This window comes from Mustela lutreola, chromosome 4 (genome assembly GCF_030435805.1).
Source record: "Mustela lutreola isolate mMusLut2 chromosome 4, mMusLut2.pri, whole genome shotgun sequence".
NCBI classification, from domain to species: Eukaryota; Metazoa; Chordata; class Mammalia; order Carnivora; family Mustelidae; genus Mustela; species Mustela lutreola.
Genome location: NC_081293.1, coordinates 39,930,778 through 39,958,012, shown reverse-complemented (window position 1 = coordinate 39,958,012; position 27,235 = coordinate 39,930,778). Strand labels below are relative to the sequence as shown.

At 47.9% G+C, this 27,235-nt stretch overlaps 1 protein-coding gene across 1 annotated transcript in view; it reads left to right on the top strand.

Annotated features, from left to right (window-relative positions):
• CHAT (choline O-acetyltransferase) overlaps window positions 1-27,235 on the top strand; it is a 48,817-nt gene that overhangs the window by 17,008 nt on the left and 4,574 nt on the right. Inside the window, exons 7-13 of the mRNA XM_059172615.1 lie at window positions 11,146-11,315; window positions 13,748-13,848; window positions 14,751-14,879; window positions 17,448-17,570; window positions 20,373-20,514; window positions 20,642-20,704; window positions 26,906-27,043. Of these exons, the coding sequence (XP_059028598.1) occupies window positions 11,146-11,315; window positions 13,748-13,848; window positions 14,751-14,879; window positions 17,448-17,570; window positions 20,373-20,514; window positions 20,642-20,704; window positions 26,906-27,043 (866 nt within the window). The remainder of the gene's footprint in view (window positions 1-11,145; window positions 11,316-13,747; window positions 13,849-14,750; window positions 14,880-17,447; window positions 17,571-20,372; window positions 20,515-20,641; window positions 20,705-26,905; window positions 27,044-27,235) is intronic.

Below are 27,235 nucleotides of genomic sequence, written 5' to 3'. Positions count from 1 at the left end.
TATATTTAAGTTTATGATCTATTTTTTAATTAAATTGTTTATAAGGTGTGAGGATTTATAGTCAGGCTTTTTTTCTTTTTTTATTTAATTTTAATTTTAATTTTGATCTTATTTATTTATTTTGCCTATAGCTTCCAACAGCTCCAGCAATGTTTGCTGAAAGGGACATCCTTTCTACACTGAATTACTTTCATGCCTTTGTCAAAATCAGTTAGGAATTTTTATTTGAGTCCATTTTGAGGTTTTCTATTCTCCTCCATTGATCTCTGTGCTCCTCTATCTGCCAATACCACATATTCTTGGTTATGTAGCTCTAAGTCTTGAAATTGAATATACTGGTTCCTTCAACTTTATTCTTCTCCAAAATTATTTTAGCTATTCTAACTTACATATAAATTTTAGACTAATCTTGTCTATACCTACAAAAAGTTTTTTTTTTTTAAAGATTTATTTATTTATTTATTTATTTGACAGAGAGAGAGAGAGAGAGATCACAAGTAGGCAGAGAGAGAGAGGAAGGGAAGCAGGCTCCCTGCTGAGCAGAGAGCCCTACTCGGGGCTTGATCCCAGGACACTGAGATCATGACCCGAGCTGAAGGCAGCTGCTCAATCCACTGAGCCACCCAGGCACCCCTACCTACAAAAAGTTTTGCTGGGAGTTTGATGGCAGCAATCTTAAACCCGTGTATCAGTTTGGGGAGAATTGACATATGCACCATGTTGAGACTTCCTATTCCTGAACACAACATCTCTCCATTTACTTAGTTTTTCTTTGATTTCTTTTATTGGTGTTCTGTAGTTTCAGCATACAAGCCTTGTACATTTCTGTTACATACACTGAAGTGTTTCAGTGTTTTGCATCATTGTAAGTGGTATTATATTTTTAATTTTGGTGTTCATGTCCTTGTCCCTGGTGTACAGAAATACAATTGATTTTTGTATGTTTATCTTGTATCTTGCAAACTTGCTGAACGCATTCATTCATTCTAGGATGTTTGGGGTGGGGCGTTGGTTTGTTTAGGTTTTGTAGGGTTTTTTTTTTTTTTTTGGTATATTTCTTAGAATTTCTACACAAACAATCATGTCATGTGAAAGTAGGGATTTTTTTTCCCTTCTGATCTCTATCCCTTTTAATTCCCTTTTATTGCCTTATCGCACTGGTACTATTTTGGATAACAGTAGTACGAGTGGATATCCTTTCTTTTTCCTGATCGTAGGGAAAAGGCATGTGATCTTTCACCTTTAAAATGATGTTAACTATAGCCCTTTTCGCAGACGTTCTTTATGAAGTTGAGGAAGCTCCCCTCTATTTTCATTTTTCTGGGATTTTGTCATGAATAGATATTAAATTTTAGGAGTATTGTCAAATATTTTTATTGCACCAATTGATATAATCATGATTTTTCTATAACCTGTTAATATGGTGGATTATACAGGTTGATTTTCAGCCTTGCATTCCTATAATAAGCCCCACTTTGTATATAATTCTTTTTACTTATATATTGTTCAATATTTCTGTATCTATATTCATACATTCATGAGGATTATTGGCCTACAGCTGGTTGGGTGTTGTGGCTTTTCTTCTTCTTTGTACTGTTTTCATCTTGTTTTGTATAAGGATAACACTCGATTCATAAAATGAATTGGGAAATATTCTTAACCTCTTAAGTTATCTGAAAGGAATTGTATTGTTGTGTTTTAGTTCTTCCTTAAATATTTGGTACAATTCTCCAGTGAAAACTTCTGGGCCCAGAAATTTCTTTTTCTGGAATTTAAAACTTATAAATTCAATTTTCTTAGTAGTTATAGGTCTATCCAAATTCTTTCTTATTTTTCCTTTTGTTTTTATTTATTTGACAAAGAGAGATCACAAGTAGGCAGAGAGGCAGGCAGAGAGAGGGGAAGCAGCCTCCCTGCTGAGCAGAGAGCCCAATGTGGAACTCGATCCCAGCACCCTGAGATCACAACCTGAGCTGAAGGCAGAGGCTTAACCCACTGAGCCACCCAGGTGCCCCCAAATTATTTATTTTATATATGGTGCATTGTAGTAGTTTATACTTCTCAAGAGATCACTCCATTTCATCTAAATTGTCAAATTTATGTCTGTAGAGTTGTTCATAGTATTTCTTTATAATCCTTTTGATGTCTGCAGGGTCTGTAGTACTAACCCTCATTTCATCCCTGTTCTATCTTTCCCTCACTCTCTCTCTTACAAGTCTTGCTAGAACTTTGATTGATCCTCTAAAGGAACTAAATTTCTTTTTATTGTTTTTGTTGTTTTTTTTCCCAAATTCTGTTGGTTTCTGATTCTTGTTATTTCCTAACTCTTGATTGCTTTTTGTTTATTGTGCTGCTCTTTTTCTAGGCTCTTCAGGTAAGAGCTAATAGAATTCATTCAAGACTTTTCTTCTTATCTATATAAGCATTTGTGCTATACATTTCCTTCTCAACAGTGGTCTAGCTGTGACTCACAAATCTGGATAAGGTGTATTTTTATTTTCACTCATTGCAATGTTTTTTTCTTAATTTCCCTTAAGAATTCCTCCTTTACCCATGGATTCTTTGGAAGAGTATTGTTTGGTTTCCAAATGTTTAGAACTTTTCTTGTTTTTTATTGTTACTTTGATTTCATACAATAGAAAATACATTTTGTATGATTTCAGTTCTCTTCAATATATTTGAGGATGTTTTATAGCCTAGAATATGCCTTGGCATATATATTCCATGGGCACTTGAAAAGAATGTGCATTCTGCTGTTGTTGGATGGAATGTTCTATAAATGTCAATTAGATTGATTGATGGTGTTGTTGAGCTTTTCTATATCCTTGCTGACTTTCTGTCTAGTTGTTCTATCAGTTACCAAGAAAAGGGTGTTTAAGTCCCCAAGTATAATTGTGGATTTGTCTACTCTCCCTTCACTAGCTTCTCTAGTGGTTTCCATAGGTATTACTTTATATATATAATTTATCACTGTCTATAGTTATTGAAATTTTGCCAGTTCTGGTGAAATGTAGAAAGTTTACCACCCTTTACATCCCTTTACTCTCCCATGTTTATAATATACTTGTCTTAATTATTTCCACTAATATAAATTTAGTGCCACATCAGGCAGTGTTACAGTTTTATTTCAACAGTGAAACATAATTTTTAAAAACTCAAAAAGAGGGGCCCTGGGTTGCTCAGTGGGTTAAGCCTCTGCCTTCGGCTCAGGTCATGATCTCAGAGTCCTGGGATCGAGTCCTACATCGGACTCTCTGCTCATCAGGAAGCCTGCTTCCCCCTTCCCCTCTACCTGCCTCTCTGCCTACTTGTGATCTCTCTCTCTAATAAATAAATAATCTTTAAAAAAAAACAAACAAACTCAAGAAGAGAATGAAAATTTATTTACTAAAATATTTACTTTTTCTATTATTCTTCCTTCTTGATGTTTCAATGTTCCTTTCTTTATATAACTTCTTTTTTTGAAGGGGGAAATTCCTCTAGCTTTTCTTTTAGGGCAGGTCTGCTGGGAATAAGTTCTTTTAGTTTTTCTTCATCTAAAAATGTTTGATTTCCCTTTATTTCCTGAGGGATATTTTTGCCAGATATAAAATTTTGGGTTGACAGTTCTTTTCTCTCCCTACTTGAAAAAGTTTGTGTCAGCCTTCATGGTTTCTGATGAGAAATACACCATAATTTGAATTGTTTTTTTCCTCTAGAGATAAAGCATCATTTCTTTTTCTCTGCTTTTAAGATTTTTTTCCTTTGTCTTTAGTTTTCAGAAGTTTGACTATGATAATGTCTTTTTTTTTTTAAAGATTTTATTTGTTTATTTGACAGACAGAGATTACAAGTAGACAGAGAGGCAGGCAGAGAGAGAGAGAGGGAAGCAGGCTCCCTGATGAGCAGAGAGCCCGATGAGCAGAGAGCCCAGGACCCTGGGATCATGACCTGAGCCGAAGGCAGCGGCTTAACCCACTGAGCCACCCAGGCGCCCTATGATAATGTCTTGATGTGGATTTATTTTAATTTATCCTGTGTGGAATTAACTGAATCTTGAATCTTTAGGTTTATGTCTTTTGCCAAATTTAGAAAGCTTTGGGCCATTATTTCCCTGAGTACTTTCCTGATCTGCTCTTTTTTTCTGTCCTTCTGGGACTCCAGTGATATGACTGTTAGATCTTTTGTCCCACAGATTTTTCAGTTTTATAATGATTAATTTTAAATATTTAAAATATTTGTCACCTAATTCTAACATTCCTGTCACATCAGTGTTGGGCATCTACTGTCTTTTTTCATTCAAGTTGAGATTTTCCTGGTTCTTGATGTGATAAATGATTTTCTGTTGAAACCTGGATGTGTTATGAGACTCTGGATGTTATTTAAAATTTGTGTTCTAGCTGACTTTCTGACAAAACTCCAGCAGGAGCAGGGTGGGTGCTACCTTATTATAGCCAGGTGGAGGTAGAAGTCCAGGTTTCTCATGAGGCCTATATTGACAACCTAGGGGAGGATGCTTCTTATTACTGGTAGTGAGAGTGGGAATTCAAGGTCCCCACATGTTCTCTATTGATGCCATCTGGAGGAATTGAGGTGGTGGTTACTATCCAAAGGAGATGAATGTTCCAGCTTCTCCCTGAGAGCATGTCTCCTCTGACCCATCAGAGGTTGAGATGCTTCATTACAGATGGGTTATGGTAGAAGTCTAGGCTCCCCACTCTGCCTTTGCTGGCATGGAGGAAGGTCATTATCTAAAGGTTTCCTGTGTTGCTAGTCTTTCTCTTCCCTGGTCCTTTGACTAAAGAAAGCAGGTTTTGCTGGATTTTTTGTTTGTTTGTTCGTTTACATTGGCTTGTGTTTTATGTTACTGGCTGTTTGAGCTCTAAGTCTGGGAAATTTTACATAAAACCGAAAACCCAGTGTGATCATTTTTTAGGGCTACCGTAACAAAACCCCACAGACTGAGTGGCTTAACCAACAGAAATTTAGTTCTCACCATTCTGGCAGCTAGAAGTCTAAGGTCAAGCTGCTGGCAGAGTTAGTTTCTCCTGAGGTCTTTCTCTGTGGCTTGCAGATAATCGCTGTCTTACTGCATCTTCCAGTGGTCTTTTCTCTGTGTGCACACATTGCTGGTGTCTCTTCCTCTTCTTATAAGGATTATAGTCATATTGGTTTAGAACTCCACACTTATGAACTCATTAGACCTTAATTACCTCTTTAAATGCCTCATTTTTAAATATAGTCATATTGAGGGTTAAAGCTTCAACATATGAACTTCAGGGTGGAGGGGACACAATTCAGTCCAGTATACCAGGAACTCACCATCATGTTGTTCCTTGGGTCCTGAGGTCCCTAGCTCCTCTCTGTCCATCTCTCAGAATCTTCTTATGTTTGTTTTAAATATAATGTCCAGGACTTTTAGTGGAAGGAATAGGGAAAATTCTACTTTATTTTCCTGGAAGCAGAAGACCCTCCCTCTTGAGCTCTTTAAAGAGACTTTTGTGGGGCACCTGGCTGGCTCAGTGGGTTAAAGCCTCTACCTTCAGCTCAGGTCATGATCCTAGGGTCCGGGGATTGAGCCCCAGGTCGGGCTCTTTGCTCAGCAGGGAAGCTGCTTCCACCTCTCTCTGCCTACTTGTGATCTCTGTCTGTTAAATAAATAAAAATCTTTAAAAAGAGAGAGAGAGTCTTTTGTAACTCAAGTAAAAGCTGTTCTGATTTGCAAGAGGCAGGTTTCACTGGGCAAGAAATATTTTTGTGGAAATTTCCATAGCTTCTGGAAACTGGGAACTGAGAGCATAAAGATTATTCTATAAGCCATAAAGTAGAGAAGAACATGGGATGCGTGATGGCAGAGTTCTATCCCAAAAGCAGATACAATCCCTTTTTCTGAGGAAGAAAAATCCTCAGATGAGATTGACAGAGGTTGAAAAGCTCTAAACCTCAGAAGAGGAGCCTAGTGTTCTATCTTCACAGACCTTGTGAGGCAGGAAAATAGGAATCTTACTTAAGTCAATCTCCCTCCCAGGGGGATAGACCAGAGAAGGCAAGTGTCCAAGACCGAGCTGTGTGTGTGTGTGTGTGTGTGTGTGTGTGTGTACACGCACGCACATGCACGTGCACAGGTAGAGGTGTTGGGGAGCAGCACCTGATATCTGAAGCCCTCCAAAAGACAGAGGCGCTCTGTTCCTTTCATCTTGTTCACCTTAGTCACAGTCTATAAGCTTTCAGCCTCTAACAGAAGCTCCAGGTCCTCCAAGGCCTCGTGGTCTCTGGAATTTCTGCATCACCGAAGCTGTCAGCTCCCCAGGCGTGGGTGGCCGAGCAAGCTCCTCCTATTACTCACCTCCCACTTCTCACTATTAAGCAGGGCTCCTTGAGGAAGATTGATTTACCACATTAAACGAGCCCCCATGTGCTCGATGAGAATGTCACAAGACAAACGGCTCCTGCCGCGTGCCTCCAGCCCCCCACCCCCTGTTTCCATTATACTGGGGCCAGAGTCATGGTGGATGAATTTGGGTGTAGTTCATTTTCTGCCTTACACGATAAACTTGTCAGCCTTTGACCGATCAGCTACTCGTATGCAGGGAGTTCATTTGCAAGGCCACCTGGCATCTCGGCTCGGCTGTCCTGCTCCCATTTCGCCCTGTCTAATGAGCCAGGACCTGGGTATTGTAGGTTGGCGCTGAGCTCTGGGGCCCTGCACAACCTGCCTGTGATGGTGATGGCTCAGTCCCTCCCCAGGAGTCCCGTGCTTCTTCCTGGAGGCGGCTGGGCACTGAGACCTAGGGAGCCATCCTTGTTTGCTGTCAGGTTCATGTTGTCCATCTGGGAAGGAGTGTGCCAGGCCTCCTCTCTCTTGCCCCGAGGATGTGTTAGGCCTACTCCCCAGCATCCTGGCTAGACAGGCCTGTCCACTCCACATTGGCCTTAAGGCTGTTTCTAAGGAAATTTTGCTATAGGCAGATGCCCAGCCTGGGCTTTCAGAGCTCACTGAGACATGGCCAACAGGGCCTAGATGAGTAGGTCTGGGGCTGCCCATGGTCCCTTAACTGGCCTCCAGACCAACATCCTCCCCAGGCTGCTAGGCAGCCTAGACTCTGCTCTGACCACATCAACCCCTATCCAAGATCCTTTGGCGGCTGCTTGTTGTTGCTAGATGAGGCCATTCACAGCCCTTGATGATCTGTTCCCAACCTGGGCACTGGGGTTGCATGCTGGGGATCAAGTCTAGCTCCCTCAGTTTACTGGATGACCTTAAGCAAGACATTTAGCATCTCTGTGAACAGGGATGATAAAAACGCCTATCTCATGTTCATTAGTATGAGGACTTGGGTTTATGCCTGGCACATAGTAGGTGCTCAACAAATGTTCACTAATAGCATCACTTCACTGCATTCTTCAGCCTCACCTAAATCCTACACGCCTTCACCTACAATCTGGGGGGTGAACTGCAGCCTGGGGTGGCCTGCTCACCCACATTCCGCCCACAAACCTGGGTGTCTGCACCCCAGCCCTCAGAACATTTTCCAGCACTGTTATCTCCCTCCTGACAGGCTTCCCCCCTTCCTCTCTGCCTATTTGAATCTGACCACAGTATGGCCAAGGCCTTCCCATGCTCTGAAGTCACCAGTCAGCCTGGAATCCCAAACGAACCCCCAGAACAGCACACAGGGCAGGACCACTGCCCAGAGCCATAGGTGGGGACTTCTATAGAGCAGACAGGGGCAGGACTGGGAGCCTTGCAAAGGGTAAGGAATCCCTTCCCTATCTCCATCCGTCCCAACCTCTCACCATTCCCCCATCCCATAAGGGTCCATACCCCAAAGGTGGTGGTTTTCTGATCCTCAAGCCAGCTGGGCTCCTCCAGGTTCCTTCTCTGAGCTGCATACACAGATCTCTGCCTCACCTGTCCATGTACACTTGAGTCCACTGCCAGCCATGGACACTTTCCTGTGCCCACCTGCACTGGAGACCCAGCCTCCACCCTCTGCGAGCTCCCAGACATGGGGGAGGAGACTGGGTCAGAGCTTCTGGGGTTGGACTGGCACTGACTGCTTGAAGCATGGGGAAGTCTGTAGTCAGTAGCTGGGTCATGTATGGTAGGGCATGCGCAATGTCGTAGGAGACAACAGGTGTAGAGGGGATGGGTCTAGCCCTGGACCCAGGTACTATACGAGGCCAGCCTAGTGAACAGAGCAGAGGTGCTTTGTCTGCACTGAGGAGCAGCCGCCATCCTCTGGGTGTGAGTTCTGGAGGGCAGGCGCTCTGTCTGGGCTGTTGCCACCCATGCCAGGCCTAGGTCCAGCCGCATTAAAAGGATCAGAGAGCTTGGGAGAGGTTTATGAGTGAAACTCTGATAGGCAGAGTAGGAGAAGGTCCCCTATCCAGGAGACACCCTATGCATTCAGGGGATGTGACCCTCGAGGGGCAGCATGGTAAGCCACGGAGCCCAAAGGGCCATGTTTAAACTCAACCTCATAGAAGTCATTTCAGGTTGAAGATGGTAACACAGTGACTGCCGCACCCTTCAGGGGCGGAGGGAAGGGGAATTTCCCCAGAGCTTCAACTGGGTTACCTTTACATCTAGATCTTCAGGGCATGACCGAAAGTCTTGGAGATGATCAGATTCCAGGAAAGCCCAAGAAGCCATGCAAAAGATAAGGAGTCATCCTGGCCCCTTCGGGATCAAGAGGGGTCCTGAAAGCATGGTACTCTCCAAACCCTCATTCTACACAGGAAGTGGGGAAAAGATGACCCAAGGATGGGCTGGCTTGCTGGTCATTCTGCTTCTCAGACTGGAAGGCTTGCTGTGAGAGGGATTTGCAAGAAGTGGGAGGAAGGGGCTGGGTGGAGACTGGAGACTGTCTTCCGTGAGACTGTATACAGACGCCTCTCATGAGCTGGAGAAATCACGTGGGCAGAGCAGTGATCGTCACAGGTGACCTTAGCATCCGTGTGCCTATCTTATGTTGAGGAGGCCCAGGGGAGATTCTTGGGGACTTCTCCGCTCAAGGCTGACTGCACTGGAAGAGGGAAGTCACCACATGTCCCAGGGAGGGTCAAGGTGAGGCCAAGAGCAGGGAGGAACATACAGGACCCCTGGGTCCCTAGCTGGACAAAGGGAAGGACAGGCTCCCACTGGCAACGTCAGACTGTGTATGGACTCAGCCTCCCACTGACTAGGGAAGGTCCCATTGTGCCTGGCTTCAACCCACAGGCAGGACCTGGCTGGTAAACGGAGACCACACTGGCTCCCACACATTCCCTGGACTTCAGGAAAGCAGATTTCAGGTGGCTATGAGAGGTGATGGGCATAATTTTTGGCTTGAGGCTCCAGAAGAAGAGAAACCTCCAGAACCAGGGGCTCTGACTCAGCAGTAAGTGGGATCCCAGTAGTGAGGGAAAGGGCAGGAGCAGAGAGGTATGTGTGCCTGGGCTTGGACTGACTACAGGAAATAGAAGGGCCAGCACTCAGGACCAGAACCTGCCCCACTGCCTGTCTTGATGGGGCAAAAAGGAACAGGGACTGTCATCTTGTGCAGGGGCTCCTTAGCCCGCAGAATGTTTCTCTCTGACAAACACCTCCTGGACAGGGACCTTGGATTTCAATACCTACAGGGACCAAGGGGGCTGAATGAATGAGAGGACTATGGTAAAACAAGGGTGCGGTTTCTCAGCTCCAGCTCATTCTTACAGTGTGAGAATGTGAACCCAAACTCACTAGATGGTATAAGTTAAGATTAGATTTGGCCTCATATGACAGAAAACCCCAAATAATAGTGGTTTAAAGAAAACAGAGGTCTCTCTTTCTCTCTTGTATACCAGAAGTAAGCCATCAGAGCTGATACGTAGTGGCTAGGATTCTTCCATCACTGCAAGGGTGTGGTGCACAGCCATATGATCCGAAAAGGAGGCTAGAGGTCCAGCCATCACACCAGTGCTCCGAGAAGTAGATAGAAGAGGGTGGGAAGAGGGGCAAAGAGCACATGCTGGTTACCTTTAAAGAAGTCTCTTGGAAGCTCTCATATAGGGTTTCTAAATTTTATTGGCAGAATTAAATGTGGGTTCTCCTCTAACTGTAAGTGAGGCTGGGCAACGCACCTTTAGTTCTGGCCCTCCATGTGCCAAGCTAAAACCAGGCACTCTGTGTCTAAAGGAAGAATGGATATTGCCCTACACAGCTAGCAGCCTCTGCCCCACAGTGTCCCCTTGCCTCCAAATACTTTGCACCCCATCTTCCATGCGCAGGATACTCTGGGGCTTGGGGGGAGAGGTAACCCTGTCCCTCATCCTGTTACAGCTTTCCCGCCCAAAAGTCTGGATAGAGGATGTGGTGGCAATGGAGGGGGCTGTGTGGGGAGAGCCCATCCAGCTGACCCAGCTCTGTTTGGGGAAGAACCTTATGCCCAATGTCCCCCACGGAGCAATCAGGCTGCCTTGGTGACACGTCTCCTGCACAACTCAGTGGCTTCTAGCCTATTTGTCCTGACGAGTTCCACATGCCTGAATTGGCCTCAGTGGGCTCACCGGGGTATGGCTTCGGGGCAGACCACCTGGCCCTTCCATCTGCGCTCTTCATTGAAATAACCGCTGAGGCGGGGAGGGGCAGGGACAGCAACACCTTGATTCCCTGAAGCTTTTCATGTGAAATTGACAGGTTTTTAATGTTCAGCAACTAATGTTTGAGAATTTTAGTTTGGAAAAAACAAACAGACCTATGGGCCAGATGTGGCTCTCAAGCAGCACAGTGGGGGGGAGGGGGTAGGGTACTGTTCGATGCAGGAATTGGGGCTCCTCCCCTGGCAAGGCCAGTCTGAGGCCGGTCTAATGTCCATGGAGAAGGCCCCGCATGAACCCCCTTCATCCTGGTGGGCAGTTCCAATGACCACCTGTCTGGAGGCATATCTGGCCAGAGCTGGAGTGTCGGTGGGACTCCTGCAGACCCCTGAGTGGGAGCCGGTTGCTGGGATTAGCACAGGAGCTCAGGAGAGTCTAGCTGACCGCCATGGCCCACCCACTGGAGTCAGGCGAGGAGTCAGGACCGGCTCAAGGGCTGGGTGTCCATGTGTGTCTGCCTGTGGCACATGGGGCTCCGCAGAGGGGACCTCAGACCTGGGGTCCGGAGGATAGAGATTAAGGCCTTATTTGCCCGGCCTGCAGACTCCACCAACCGGGATGCACTGGATATGATTGAACGCTGCATCTGTCTTGTGTGCCTGGATGCCCCGGCGGGCGTGGAGCTCAGCGACACCAACAGGGCTCTTCAGCTGCTTCACGGCGGAGGCTGCAGCAAGAACGGGGCAAACCGCTGGTATGACAAATCCCTGCAGGTGAGCCTCCCCAGCGGCAGAGCCAGGGCCGAGCCAGCAGATGCGCACACCTGCCGGGCTCACACGCTGGCCTGTGCTGCCCAGGATGCCACGTCTGGGGCCGGGGGAGCCGAAGGCACTGGAAACGTGCCACTGGTGTCAGCCCCTGGGACTGGCCACACCCCTTCCCTAGAGCCAGTGACCAAACCCAGCTCCAACTCCCAACCTTCCTACAGCCCGGGCCAGGTGTGCAGGACCTCGGGGTCAGACCTGGAGCTCACTCCCACTCTCCAAGCACACACTGTAAGGTGGGGTGTCCCGGGGGCCCCCTGAACATAACTTCAATGCATCCAGCAAGAATCATGGCTGATGCCCAGAAGTGCCAGTTTTTCTGACTCTCCATCACTCTTGTCTGACTGTTTCGACATACCTCCCTCCAACTCTAAGAAGTAGGACAGCCCAGCATCTCCACAGAAGAAAAGCCATAAAATGAAATAATGCAATTCCTATGTTTTTCATTCACATGACATCAACCCTGAAAAAAGATGCTCACTTTAGCCCGGAGAGAAACGCTCATGCAGGTGCAGATGAAGTTCGAGTTTGGGCCCATTCATTCCTGTTTCTCCAGCCTTTTCTCTCTGGTGTGTCAATCCTGAATTGACCCTTGTTTGTTTTTAAAGCCCCCCACCCCACTTTCACAATGACCATATTAAATAGCCAGCGATCGCTATGCTTTGTGCTAACATCGGCTCCCACAGATAAGCATTGCTGGGCAACATTTCATTTTTCTCTTTCTCTGGCCTCTGCGTTCTGCAGGTTATCCTTTTTATTGGTTTGCATATTGATTCTGCTGTTTCTGATGAGTTCACTTGCTGCTGCGCTGGCCGTTTTAGCCTCCACCAGTGGTGCTAATGGCTTGTAATCTTTCATGGAGCAGCTGTGGGAATGTAATGATATAATGGATGTAGGGGACCAGAAACGTAGGAAGCCTCAGTAGTGGTTTTAAAAAGGCACTGTTTTCCTCCCTTTTGTTTTAGTGGCAAGGACAGAAAAGCATAAATGCACAAGTGGGCACAGTCTTCTCCTCCTGCCCCACAGGGGTGATTGTGCCCACTGCTGGGTGCTGTTCACAGGCAAGACAGATGATCAGATGCCCTGGAGAAGCCAAACAGGCTCCAGAGACCTGAGCTGAGCGATCAAGAGCTAGAAGGAAGCAGGAGACAGAGAAGCAGGGGACACTAGGGAGAAAAGAAAAGACTGCAAGGGATGAGTTTTGAGAAAGACTCTGTGGGGAGGTTGTTGGAAGAATGGGAGTAGAGATTCGGGCCACTGGCTCTAGGTGAGGGCTGGCGGAAGACAGGAGGAGAGTCAGCTCACATGTGTTATAGTGCCCCAGAAGAGCATCAGAAAACTGTCAATAATTGTTTGTTCGCTTGCTTGTGGATGGGAGACCAGATGGGATGCTGTGCTGAGCCGGGCTGTGGGCAGCCTCACCTCATCTGGGTTACACGTCAACAATCAAATCTCATTCTTCTCATTCTTTTTTCCCAGCACCTCTGTACATGCCGAGCATGTCCTTTGTCCACGTCAGCTAAGTACAGCTTTAGCAAACTCCTTACAGTCCCTGGGGACCTTTCCTAAACCTTCTCTCTGATCCTCCTAGCCATCCTGTGAACTGGGCTTTATTGGATCCATTTTCAATGGTAGCAAACTGAAGCCAGGAGCTAAAATATCCTGTCGAAGGTCTCCCAGCTGGCAGGTGGCTGTGGCAGACCTGGAACCCCGGTCCCTGACTCGAAGCCCAGACAGCGGTTCATGGAACACCCTTAGAACACCTTTCCTTCACTCCCACCCAGAGACAACTATTTCTCCCTAGGATCTGCCCACGATCCAAACCGGATCGTTACGTTTCTTTCACTCATTCAACAGAAGTGTTGAGCACCTACTAGGGGATAGACATGGGTCTAGATCCTGGGAAGAAACCAGGGGGGCCAAACACACAGGCGCCATTTAGACCCATACTCTCACGAAGCTGTACAGGATTGTGGCCCTGTTGCACACTGTGTGATGGGGTGGGGGAACACAGGGCTTAACAGAAGCCAAAGGAACTTGCCCATGACCTAAGGAAAGAGCGCAGGGCTTCAGGGCGGACGGTTAGGAATCACTGGACTGCTTCAACTGGGGAACCTTGGGCTCTACCCTCACTGCCCAGAGCATTTCTGGGAAGGAGGTCACCTAATAGATCTGTCTCGAGGCCCCCATATTCTCAGGTTATGGCAATTTCATACAGCATTCCTTTTGGGACATTATGTGCTTTTGTGTCCTTGGAGGAGGGTCCCCCTCACAGCCCCCCACTCCGGAGAGGCCAGGGAGACCCAGCCTGGAGCCCAGGGACTAATTTGAGATGCAGACCCTACCTGAGGTCCGCTCACTTCTCTCCCTCCTTATTGCAGTTCGTGGTGGGCCGCGATGGCACATGCGGCGTCGTGTGCGAGCACTCCCCGTTTGATGGAATCGTCCTGGTGCAGTGCACGGAGCATCTGCTCAAGCACATGTGAGTCTGGGCGCATCCTCCCCCACCCCGCCATCCCCTCACCTCCCTACCCCCGCCGCAGCCACGGGAGCCAACACCAGACTGCCAAGGCGAGGCCGGGCGAGGCCATGAAAAATTTGGGTGGCCACCGGGGGGCTGCATTAGTCTGGAAAGTGTCTTAGCGAAGGATGGATTCGGAAACCAGCTAGAGCTCAGACACTTTATCTGCCACGGTCAGCGGGGGCGGGCTGGGCATCAGGAGAAGCTTGGCCAAGAATTCTTAGCCAAAAAGGAACATCTGCTTTGGCCCAAGGAACCCAGACCAATATCTAGTGCTTGTTCCGAGTCAGGCCTGTGCCAACTGTTGACCCAACAGAGGGGACGGGGGAGGTCTCTGAGCTGTACCTCCTTCCACCCCTGGGAGCTGGACCTCTCTCCCTAGCTTCCGGGCTGGCCGGACTGAGTGCTTGCCTATCCCTTAAACACACCAAGTTCCTTCCTCCATTCACGGTTTGCTCCTTCTGTCCCTCCAGAATCTTCTCCCTGAATCAAAGTTCTAAATCTCTTACATGATTTGGGAGCTCTTTAGAATCCCTAAAAGCCCAAAGCAACCCTCACAAACAAACAACACAGTTTGCTTCTTCAGTTTCTCTCCGAGTGTTTCCCAAGTGTTAGTGGAGCGGAAGAACGTGAAAAGAAATGGGTTCTGGAGTCAGGCGGAACTGGAGGGAATCCAGGCTCTGCCACGTGCTTGTTTGGGTGGCTTTGGGGACTGAGCGTCAGTTTGTTCATCTGTGCAGTGGGCCCAGGGCAACTCACACCCCCTGAGGCTCCAGCAGCTAGGATGCCCACAGAGGGCGAGGCCAGCTGCCCGCAGTCCTCAGCTCCCAGGGCCGCAGGCCATCACCTGTCTGTGCCTGCAGGGTGAAGAGCAGCAAGAAGCTGGTCCGAGCAGACTCTGTCAGCGAGCTCCCAGCCCCCAGGAGGCTGCGTTGGAAGTGCTCCCCGGAAATCCAAGGCCTCTTAGCCTCGTCAGCGGAAAAACTTCAACGGTACAAAGCCCAAGCCTCTTTTAGGGCGATGCTCTGGTGTCACCCCGTGTCCACTCTCACCCCAACCCCCTCTGCCCAGGACGATGAGGCCCCTTGGAAGTTTCCAAAGACCCCAGCTCTTCTGCCTCCCCGCCCCCCGCCTCCGCCCCTGCCCCCGGCCCACCCCTTCAGGGAAATGTAGTCAAACTAAAGGGGAGTTATAACTCTTGGGGAAATAACCTTGCTCAAGTCTCCATCATTTCCATAAAATGCAAACATGGAGCTATTTTTTCACAGGTTTCACCTGACTGAGCTGAGTCAAGGCGGGGGGAAATTATCCCTCTGCTTTGGCTGGTGGGGGGGGGGAGTAATAAACAACTGGTTTGAATAGGTCATTTGAATCCAAGCTACTTCAATTTGCTTGAATTTACACTACAATGTGACAAGGGGACCTTTCTCCCCAAGGGGAGAGAGGCAGTTCAGTCCCTAACGGGACACAGGCAGGAGGGCTGGGATGGGGGTGGGTCTCTGTGTCCCCCAACCCCGCACTGGCGCAGTACCAAGTTGTGGAGGGAGCTGCAGGCTGGCAACTAAATCGGCCCCTTGGTTTTTTCATTCCCTCATTCAGTAAGTGAGCATTATTCATTCATTCATTCATTCATTCATTCACTCATCAAACATATGAATGTGCCAGTACGTGGAAAGGCTGCGGACACATAAATGAATATGCCATAGAGCCTGCCATCCACACTTCAGTGGAGGAAGTAGACCCCTAGACCAAAACATGTGTGATGCAAGTGCCCAAACTGGAGAAAGGCATACAGGCCTGAACCCACAGAGGACACAGCAGTGGAATTCTACCAGGAGATCGTGGAAGGGCTTTGCAACAATGAGTCTTGAAGGATGGATAGGAGTTCGTGGTGCAGGCAGCTGGAGAAGAGGCAGAAAGGCAGCTTGTTTGAGCTTGTACATAGAAGATTTATAGAAGATGCAGGCTGGTTTGGAAACCAGCAAGTGAGAGAACGGCCAGAACTGAGGCACTAAAGGGAAGTTGAGGTCACATTTTGAAGAGCTTTGCTGTTCTTGTGTTATGGGGCCTGGATGCTGTTGTGCAGTGGGGAGGAGCCCTCGGAGGGTTTGGAGCAGGGGTTTCAGGGAGCCAGTGAGGAAGATGCAGTGAGCAAGACAGATCATGGCCAAGCTTGGAGGGGAGGGAGGACGAGTCCACCACAAGCTGCTCTGGGGGCTGACTGGCTGACGCGGGAGAGTAGAAGAGGCCTCGGGTGTTCATCCACAAAAGATGCTGAGAGCTCAACTGTAGGGGCTGTTCTTGGGATAAGCAGGCCTCTAGGAGAGCCAGTGAGTTGGTGGGCTGACATCCTTGGGTGGAGAAAGGTGCCCACTCACTTTCAGAGATCTGAGTGGTGCTTCCAAATTCTCTTTCCAGAGGGGGGGGCCAGGAGAGGTCTGAGTGTGGGAAAGCAGGAGGAGCCTCGAGGGTTCCGAGCTGCCTACGGAAGGGAACAGGGTCTGAGTGGGCAGGGCCCAAGCAACAGACTTCCAGGTGACTGTGTGACCATGCACTCAGCCTGTTGAGAGACAGCTGGCTAACTGACTGGACCCTGGTCCCCAGAACCTGGCACAGCCCCACTGCGAGGCGAGAAGGCAGAGATCATCTGAGGCCTGCAGCAGCGTGACTGGAGGGTGCAGGTTGCCTCCTCAGGGCTCTGCATTCACATACAGCCTGTGGACAGACCGTGTGGGCCCCGCCAGACATTGCTGCAGTGGACAATCAGCCCAGATCCCGAGCTCATTGTGAAGGAGGGTACTGGTCCATACTGGTGAGGGGATGAATGCTCAAAGGCCTCAGTGTAGAGTCAGAGAATCTACCCGTTACTCGGACCATGGCTCGTGGGCAGTAAAGAGCCGGGTGTGTCACAGGAGGCTCAGCAATCATTTCTGGGTAAGATGGGTTTACAGTCGAGCAGCCCTCGCTCTGGTGACCGGGACCCCCAGGGAGGCCCCAGGCATTTCTTCTCATAGCACAACAGAGAGGAGTCTCTGTGAGGAGACATGGCTTCCAGCCATCGGAGAAACGGGTTTTTCCTTGGACAAAGGCCGTGTGCCAGGTCTGGGAGAATGGCCAGGGTGCCAGAAGAATCTGAGGTTGTGGGACACGCATTCCCAAACAGGTCAGATGAATGGCTTCTTTCAGGCCCACTTCTGCAGGCAATGGGCTCCAGGGTTTTGTTTGTGGGCAGTGTTGTCCCTGCGCATGCAAATGTCTCTTGCCCCCATGCCCCATGCCCTTCCCTGCAGCCAGGTCCCCTCCCCGACCACCAGAACAGGGCCACTGCCCTACCCGGCCAAGCCTCCCCTTCAGCTCAGGGAACCCTGGTCTGACAGGCCCTCTGCCACTTCCTCATGTCAAGTCCTGTCTCTGACACCCGATGCGTTCCCAGTAGGCAAGGACCATGTCCTCCACCTCCAGAGTCCTGGGTCGTAGACCAAGCTTGAGCCACTCAGTTGGACTTCGTAGTCTGTGCATTCTGTTTTGCATGCAATAGGGCCTCTTCTTTTCTCCCACAGAATAGTAAAGAATCTTGACTTCATTGTGTATAAGTTTGACATCTTTGGGAAAACATTCATTAAGAAGCAGAAATGCAGTCCTGATGCTTTCATCCAGGTGGCCCTCCAGCTGGCCTTCTACAGGTAAGCAAAGTCTGACAGCGGAACAACTCGGCCCAGGTGGGCTGCCCGACAAGCTGCTCTAGACTCTGGAGTCTAGAATCATCCTGGAGGGAAGAATGACTTTCTGTGGGCTGAGAAGCTGGGAGGAGCAGGGCAGGCTGCAGAAAAAGAGGAGCCGCCTGAACCGGGATTCAGAGTCAGAAATGAGAAGGAAGGACATCATAGTCAGGAAGTTGCCTGAGCAAAGGCCCAGGGGCTGCTCCTCCTCCTGCCCTCACGTGGGCCCCTATAGCTCTGCCCTCTTCCTTGATAAGGACATGCAGCCAGCACCCCCTTCATGGGTCAGGTCCAAGAATGCGAACTCATCCTTGGTTCATCCCTGTCTCTCCTCTCCCACCCGGGACACCCCCATGTCCGTCCTCCAGAGGTCTCTCAGACCTACCCCCTGTCTTCCATCTCCATGACCGCCGGCCCCTCCCCGGTCATCTCATGCTTGCACAGCGGCGGCAAGCTCCCCGGGGGCTCTGCTTCCCACTCCCATCTTCACAAATCATCAACTTTGAAATATGCAAATCAGCTTCCATCACTTACCACCGTGAACCCTCCCCATGGCTTCCCACCATGTTTAGAACAAAGTCCAGGTTTTGAAAGGCTTCTTGTGAACTCGCCTCTCCTGGGCCCCTCCTCCCAAGCTCTCTCCCGCCTCTGGCCCTTTGCTCCCCCTGTGTCTCGCACCCCCAGCCTGCTGCCACCACCCCTCTTCACACGCCTGCTCCTCCCCTCCACCCAGGTCTCTGCCCAGGTGTCTGCCCTCAGAGGCCTTCCCTGACCCCCTTACCTCAAGTAGCCACCTCAGACCCCTTCACCATCCAGCTCTCCAGCCTATCATATCGTGTTCTCTTTCATGGCAGTCATTGTTCATGTGGGCTGCCTTGTTCATTGATTTGTCAGTTTTGTTTTCTAGACTATCTCCCCCAAGCCTGACACTCTGCATGTCTCACACACCTGGCCCAGAGTAGGCCTCAAGGGCTGAGTCACAGACGTGAGAAGACACTACGGGAGTATTAACTGGGGGTGGCACAGCCAGGTCGGGTTTAGAGAAATCTCGTGGTAGCTCTGTGTTGGGGAAGGAGAGAAAGTAGAGAGCAAGGGTTGAAAACAGGGCAGGGAGGCCAATGGGTCTTTTATAGGAGGCTAAACTAAAATGCAAAGTAGACCAACCTCAAGACAAGGCTGGCTCCTGTTGGTTCCAGTGTTCCCAAAGCAACTGGCACAGGACCCCACCAGTATCTGCTTTTACTTTGCAATATACAGGGGAGCAGGGGACATAAAGTGACCTTGCAGTAAGGCCAGGGGAAGGAGGTCTCACTAACGAGCAGACAGCTCTCCTGTGGACACAGCATCCCAGATCCTAGTGTCCTCCCGAGGGGCCATAACTCACAGGGAGAGGAAATGGCTTCAGCCACTCTGGGCACTGACTCCATGAGGAAGGCTGACGTCATCCCACGTGAGGTCTGTGCTCATCGTGAGGACACAGAGACCTCGCTGACATTGAGCCGTGGAAGGACCTGGTGTTCTGAACCACTGTCGCCATTCTGATACTGGCAGGTGGCTGAGATGGGCCATAAGACAGGGAGCATTTCAGTTCGAGAGCTAGGAGGGGCTGGCCAGCCCTGCGCACAGCCTCCTCTATCCTCAACTGATCCTTGTGGCACTGGATGTGGCCAGGAGTGGACATGGCCGGAGGCTGCTGGGCTCAGTGAACAACCAAAATAGGATCTGCTTCCCATGGAGAACATTCTTCAGAGTCTGAGCCATAACCAAAAAAAATGTTTTTACTCTGCCCCTAGATTCAGCAAAGCCTGGAAGATGTCTAGATGGGGGTTGGTCAGTGACTAGCCAGTGATGGCTTCTACTTTTGTGTTGGACATGGTATCTGCTGCCAGGGAAATGAGCTCACTGTCAGAGTCCTTCCTACCTGGGGTAATGAGACAGAAAAAGTGTCCAGAAAGTTTATTCACCTTCTCACCAAGTTACAACGCCAAGTCCTGTGCTGAATCAGACTTGGCCTTCCTCTTAGTAGAGCTCCCTCAGCACAGGAGATACACGCTCTGACAAAGCCAGCATGCAGGCCCATGACTTGTGTCCCCTTATCAAGGCCCCTCTGTGATTCTGTGTCTTCCTCCTCCCCACCTCCTCCAACACCAAAGACTTTGCTGACCGGTGAGAAAGACATGTGCCAGCCAGATGTGCAAGCCTCGGAGTGCTCACTTGGTTTGTGTGCCTAATGAAAGGACTTTGCCTGGCTGGGGCCGGGAGAGGCACAGCCATGGCGCCCGTGGGTCTGTTGGAAACTCAGCTGCCCCTGGACAGGCAGGCCTGGGCTTCAGCCTCCTCCCTGCCTCAATCCATAGGTCATACTTGAATTGTTCTAAATAAAACAGGATTCCCTCAAGGATATGAATGATTAATCACATAGTTATTCCATTCTGTGCTATTAATCAAACACTCATCAGGTCTCGAAGAAAATTCTAAGTTTCCCACCAGATGGAGGTTTTTTTAAAAGTTACCCGTCACTTCTCTATTTTATATCCACACAGTGTCACTGGTGGATGAAGGCGTACACAGCTCTTCCTATTAGAGACTCCCCGACACTCATCTTTGGGAAATCTCCCCGAGAATTCTATTAACATTAAAATGAAATACTGTGCCCAGTAGAGTCAGGGCTGTAAACATAAAGCCTGCAGATGCTATTTTTCTTCCAGCGTTTATGGTTTCCTGAGACGGCGACAGCGTTTGCCATTCATCTTCCATCTTCTGCAGGCTCCACAGGAGACTCGTGGCCACCTACGAGAGCGCGTCCATTCGCCGGTTCCAGGAGGGCCGCGTGGACAACATTCGCTCAGCCACTCCGGAGGCGCTGAGTTTTGTGAAGGCTGTCACTGACCACAAGGCTGCCGTGCCAGTAAGTCCTGCTCCGCCTGAGGAGTCCCCCGGGAGCCTCCTGTTGGCCAGGTCTCGGGGACAGCCAGCTCCTTTCACTTGCTGGTCCCTGAGTAGCCCTTCAAGCCCCATCTCTGGTCTGTTGACAGGATTCAGAGAAGCTGCTGCTTCTGAAGGATGCCATCCGAGCCCAGACCGAGTACACAGTCATGGTGAGTGACACGGTACCTCTTCTCGGGGGAACTCATGACCGTGGGCCCAAAAGCTGGTCCTGCAGGCACCGGGCCATGGCACAGGACCTGTGTGAGAGCCGAGCCACCAGCCACTCAGTGGCTTGGCTGATGCCATGCCTCTCAGCCTTTTTCTTATTTTTAGTACCTGGGTAACACAGCACTCATTTTCACTTGGATTTTACAAGAATACCATGAATGATCTCTGAAAGAACAATAATGGTAATAATAGCACCAAATACGTATAGTACTTTACAGTTTATACAACAAGAAAAGTCAAATGTGAGAGATGGCAGCCAAACCTGGCACACTGTGGTGGCTTGGGCACCTTGTATGACTTCTGGTGGGATGGTACTTATTCCCACCTAGAGCTGGTTTTGCTTTCTTATTTTCTATTTATATCGCCTATGAGTAAAACGTTTTTGCTGAAAATTAATAACAAAATCAAAATTTTATTTATTTTTACTTTTTTTTTTTAAGAGAGACAGCAGGGGAGGAGGGACAGAGGGAGAGGGAGAGGGAGGGAGAGAATCTTAAGCAGGGTCCATGTTCAGCGTGGAACCTGGCATAAGGCTCCATCTCATGACCCTGAGATCATGACCAAAGCTGAAATCTAGAGTAAGATGCTTAACCCACTCGGCCACCCAGGTACCCCAAGTCAAAAAAAAAATTTCTTTTTTGTTAAGATTTTATTTATTTATATGAGAGAGAGAGAGGAATGAGAGAGAGAGAACACGAGAGGGGAGAGGTCAGAGGGAGAAGCAGACTCCTCACTGAGCAGGGAGCCTGACGTGGGACTCAATCCTGGGACTCCAGGATCATGACCTGAGTCGAGAGCAGTTGCTTAACCGACTGAGCCACCCAGGCGTCCCTAAATCAAAATTCTAAAGGAAATGTTCTCTTAGTTTAAGGAAGTCGTTTATTTTCTAGCATGACAGAGCCATCATTTGCATATAAATAACAGAGAATAAGCTACTACTTGGACGGGTGATCAATATATCAGTTGAAATTTATTCTGATACAGTCTTTGAAGGAGCATAGATCCTGTGAAAAGGGCTTGACCAAATTTCACTCTATACACTTGAAAGCAAGTACAATGCTTATTTGGGTTTTAGAATGAGCCAATGTAGACTTCTTTCCACTGAGTTACCAGGTCCTGAATTCATCTGAAGAGTTAAATGTTCATTCTGTTTGGGGAAAATCCAGCTCACACTCATGTATTCATTGGGTATTTTTGGTCTTCTTGCTTAATGCCAGACAAGGTGCTGGGTGGGAGGAAATAAAAGGTGAAGTCCACAACCCCTGTCCTTAGTGAGTTTACTGAGTAGCTGAGAGGAAAATCCCTTAAATGATAAATCTCATCTCATGTGAAAAGGGTCCTCAGGAAGTAGGAGAGAGCATGGAGGGGCAAGCTAGTTCCTCATCTTGGGAAAGCCAGGAAGACTTCCCAGAAGAAGTGGTGCTTGATATGAGACTTGAAGGATGAAGGGATGCTTGTCAGGCGGACATAGAAGGGAAAAATGGTCCCAGAAAGGAAGAGTACGTGCAAAGGTAAAGAATATTGAGAGAATAAGACACATTGGAGGAAAGGCAAATAGTTCAGTGTATGTTTGTGAAGGACAGAGGCACAGGAGAGTTTATGAGGTGGGATTTTTCAGTCACAAAGTTTATTCCAGTGGCCAGGTAGAAGGAGGACTGGTTGGAGCATGGGTGGTCTGCCAACATTCAGTGACACTAATTAGGAACCTATATAATATTTAGGTAGAGCTGAGCTAAGGACTGACATAGGGCATGGGCAGCTGTTTGAAGAGGTAGACACCAACTTCTGCTTAGCCATGGTAGACACAAGGGTTTACTGTTACTCCCTCTGAAATCCTCAGAAATATCAGCAAAGGCAGTTTTTTTCTTTTTTAAGCCATGAGTATACTAGGCAAAGAGAGTGAGAAAAAAAGGAACAGCAAAGTTTTCACATTGGAAAATAGAACAGATGGCCAGTGACTTAGCAAACCAGGGGAAGCTAAAACCCAGGCGAACAGTAAGGGAGACCCAGGAACCCAATGAATTGTAATCACAGAATGGCTCAGGCATTGGAGGCACCCACCAGAAGTACAGGTGTGTGTAGGGCTGAAAAGAAGAGGGTTGGCTGATTATTTCTATAAGAAAGAATCAGACCCTCAGTTTCTTTCCACCATCCCATGCAGTTAGGTGACTACCCTTTCTCAATGGTAAGCTAGAAGCTTAGCCTCTGGAGAAGCTCAAGACAGAAGACTCTAGATCTGGGGACACCAGGTAGAGCTCAGGGAGGGTTAACCAGATTAAACATGGCAATTAATCAAAGTCTACCTACTCAGCTCCAGGTTCATTGGGAAGTACTTTTATTACCAAGTCTCTCCAAGAATGAGATTATAGAATTTCTCTGTGGTGAAACTGACCAGGCCAAGAGAAGAAACTCACAGATACTGATGGCTGGGGTGCCCAGAGAAAGAGCCCAGCCAGCTCACCTCCCAGTGAAGGCTACCAAAGGGCAAGCACAGGCTTACCCTTGTATCTTCTTATCATTCTTTCAGTGCTTTATTCTGAAATATAAGTTGCCATTAATCATCAGACGTTGAGGAAAGCCACTAACATAAGACACAAAAGCCAGTAGAAATGTTTTTGTGTAATTTTTAAATTTTTGGTTAATTTTTAAAAATAAGTTAAGAGAAACTTCAAAGAAATGAAAACAATGCAGAAGCAGGAGAACATGTTTTAAAACTGTAATTGAGGTCCTCTGAAAGATAATGAATTTATTGCATCCATTAATAAGAACACAAAACTGAAAAAAAATCTTCTTGGGGCAATAAAAATAATTCTGGGGGAAATATGGTAGAAAAAATGCAATGGAAGGATTAGGAGATAAAGCTGAAATAATCTTCCCCAAATATCAACAAAACAAGAAATGAAATATGGGACAGAAAAAAGGCTCATTATGTGAGAAATAATGTCCCAAGTAATACATATCCAGAAAGAGAAAATGGTGGTAAAGGGGAACAACAACAAAATAACTCAGGAAAACTTCTCAGAATTGAAGGACGTGAACTTCCATATTGGGAGAGCCCACCATGTATTTGCATGAGAGATGAAAAGATTCATACCAAGGAAATTTCACAACACAAAGATCAAAGAGAAGATTGTAAAATCTCAGTGGGAGAGAGGGGAAAAAAATACGAAGATCTGGAATAAAAGTGCAATTGAACTTCTCAACAATATCACTAGAAGGTGGAAGATAATGGAGCAATGCCTTCAAATTCTGAGGGGAAATTATTTTTAATGTATATTTCATACCCAGCTAAACTATGACCAACTTTGTAGACAAAAGAAAGACATTTTCAGACAGATAAGTTCTCAAAAGCTTTACTTTTTAAGCTTTCTTTCTTGTCAAACTACTGGAGGATTTAGACTACTAAAGTAAGAGATAAAACATAAAAGACAACATAGGCTCCAACAATCAGAAGATTCAGCACAAGAAAGTGAGAAAGACGGTGACAGTAAAAGGAGGTCCCAAGTCGACAGCTGTTTAGCAGACACAGAAACAATCAGCCCATAGAGATGCCAGAAGAGGGGGCACCTGGGTGGTTCAGTCAGTTAAGCATCTGCCTTTGGCTCAGGTCATGACCCCAGGGTTCTGAGATCAAGTCCCACCTTGGGCTCCCTTGCCAATCACTCCCCCAGCTTGTGCTCTCGCTCACTCGCTCTCTCTGTCAAATAAATAAATAAAATCATTTTTAAAAAATAGAGAAGCAAGAAGTGAGAGATGGAATGAAATTGATAAATTATCTGATTTAGTTGACTGTACTAAGAAAAGTTTTACACTTCTGGCTGAGAGTTTAGGAATCAATCAGTTATAGATCTCTAGAAAGCTAAGCAAATGGGGAAAACCATAATTCAATCATTAAAAAATTGTCCATTCCAAGGAAAACAAAAGATGAATAAGAAAGTAAATCTGATCATAATACAGCCTGAGACTCAGATGGGAATACTTGTATAATTTAAATCATGTCAGCACTGACTCCTGATCAGACAGTGAGGAGTTAAAAGTAGCTTTATTGAGAGGATGGGAGAATGGAAGACTGTCTGGGGAGCAGGAATATGAAAGAGCCAAAGGTTCATCTTCTATCGCACGAAGACATAGATAAAGCTGAAAAAGGTAGTGAATGCATTCTAAGACTGCTATTTAGAACTAAGACAATTAAATAGCCAAATTGGTTGCCTCTGTGGAGTGGGAATCAGACCTGGCAAAGAGACAGACGCCTTCAGCTTCTCTGGGGTTTTAAGCTATATAAATATATAGCTTTGGTAATAATTTATGGAAGATTTAGAAAAATATCCTCTAAAGCATGGCTCTAGGGTTCAGCTCTGTTAACTATTTTATGTTGTTGGGAACAGCTAAATAAAACAGAGGGGGTTGGGAAGGGGAGAACTATGAAAATCTGTTGTGGTGAATCTGGAGCCTGGCTGGCTGTGTGGTGCTGGGTCAGGGTCAGGGGGAAGAAGCAAGGAGAGCTACAGCTCTGTGGCAGCTGTATTGGGCCACGGTAGCGAGAAAGGACATCCCAGTGAAGGAGTTGTCGTGGTCCAGACCCTCCCACACAAACTCTCACAGCACCTTAGGCTCTCCCTTCACAGCATGCACATCCCCAGTGCCCAGCAGCCTTGGGCACATAGTGGGAGCTCAAGTAAGTTTCCCCGAATGGATGAAAGATTGAACGATGAATCGTGTTACTCATGACGACTCGTGGCCTTAATCCAAACACTCCGTTCAGTCAGCCTTGGTTGCTGCCGTGAGCTGGAGGGGGTGAGGACCAGAGGCTGGCTGCCGCACAGAGCAGCGGCTTCCACAGGTCTACACGAGTCTGCGATTTGACAGAGGAACCAGTAGCACACTCACTGCATAGACGGGCTCAGAGTCCTTCCCCTCTGTCCTAGCGGGGCATGTCCAAAGTGAGCTGTGGTTATATAACATCTTTCCAGCCTATAATTAGGTGGATCTGAAGAGACTGGAGCCTCTGACTCATCTTTATTCATTCATTCTTCACTGAAAAAGAACAGCTGTCAAATCCCAAAACGTGCCTTGTAAACTTGAACGAAGTTCATTTTGATGGACGTTTCCTCCTATCTGGGGCTTTAACAGCTAAGCAGCCATCTTACCTAAGTGTGAACCTCCCAAGATTTACACTTACCCCAATGTGACCTTACTACTATAGGTCAGAGACGGCCCCCAAGTTTCCACCACTCCTAAAATTAACCCCAAATGAACATGTAATCCAAGTAAAACCAGTGTGCATGCTGCATATGCAGCCTCAAGTGGGGAGGAGATGAAATGGGTATGCAGACCCCACCGCCCCACTTCCAGCCAGACCACCTCCAAGCTCTGCCTACATAGACATCCTAGAGTCCCCACTGCTCTGATCTTAACCTTTGATAAGAGTTCAAGTATCTTGTAATAAAAAGGAAAAAAAAAATCTTTCTTCATTCAACAAGCTTTCCCCTTGTAAACATCAGCTGAGCCTCTAAGATGTCTAGTTCCTGTCTCAGAATGATTTCTTAGGCTATAAATCCAGTTTATTTGAACCGATCCTGAGCCCATGAAATAGCAACCAAGATTTAAGAACAGGCCTTAATGTCCTCTATCCCTCATTCCTTGGACTCTGGCTGGGGGATAAAGTGTTTGTTGCAGTGAGTGTCTGCCCAGTGATAGCCTGGGGCACCACTCTCCATGCCCCAACAGGACCCAGCACCCATCCCTGCCCCCCCCCCAGTCTCCTCCCCTATTCAAGAAAGTACTAGAGATGCCCAGCCCACCCCTTTCCAATTAGATGGGTCATATGCAGTGTGTCGGCAATGACCATGCTGGGGTTGAGAAGCAGGGGATACTCAGACTCACAGACCTTTAATTCAGGCATGCTCACATTAGAACCCAGTCTGCGCCAGACTCGCCCTGTGCATGTAGGAAGGATCTGAGGAACACCAGCTGAGCGGCAGAGTGGTCAGCCCTGGGCGGCCACCCACACACGTTGTCCACAGCAAGCACCAGGTCAGCATAAGCCAGGACTCTTGCAATGGCCATCGGCATTGTGGACTAGAGAAAGGGGAGGGTTTGGGAGCCCCTGTCTCATTTCCTGTTCTTTGCCCCCAACTACCCAGGCCATAACAGGGATGGCCATCGACAACCACTTGCTGGCGCTGCGGGAGCTAGCTCGGGACACATGCAAGGAGCTGCCCGAGATGTTCACAGATGAAACATATCTGACCAGCAACCGGTTCATCCTCTCAACCAGCCAGGTACGGTGTGGCTGTCATCCAAGGGGCCATTTAGTGTAACCAGTGAGCTTTCTAAAAGGCCAGTTAGCATAAACCAGTGACTCCAGCCCACTAGCTAGAGTCAGACAAGTCCCAGAGGAGCTTCTCACAGGCTGCATGCCCTTTGGCAAAGTGACCTAAATGCTCAGAGTACTGGTTTCCCCACTTAGTGGT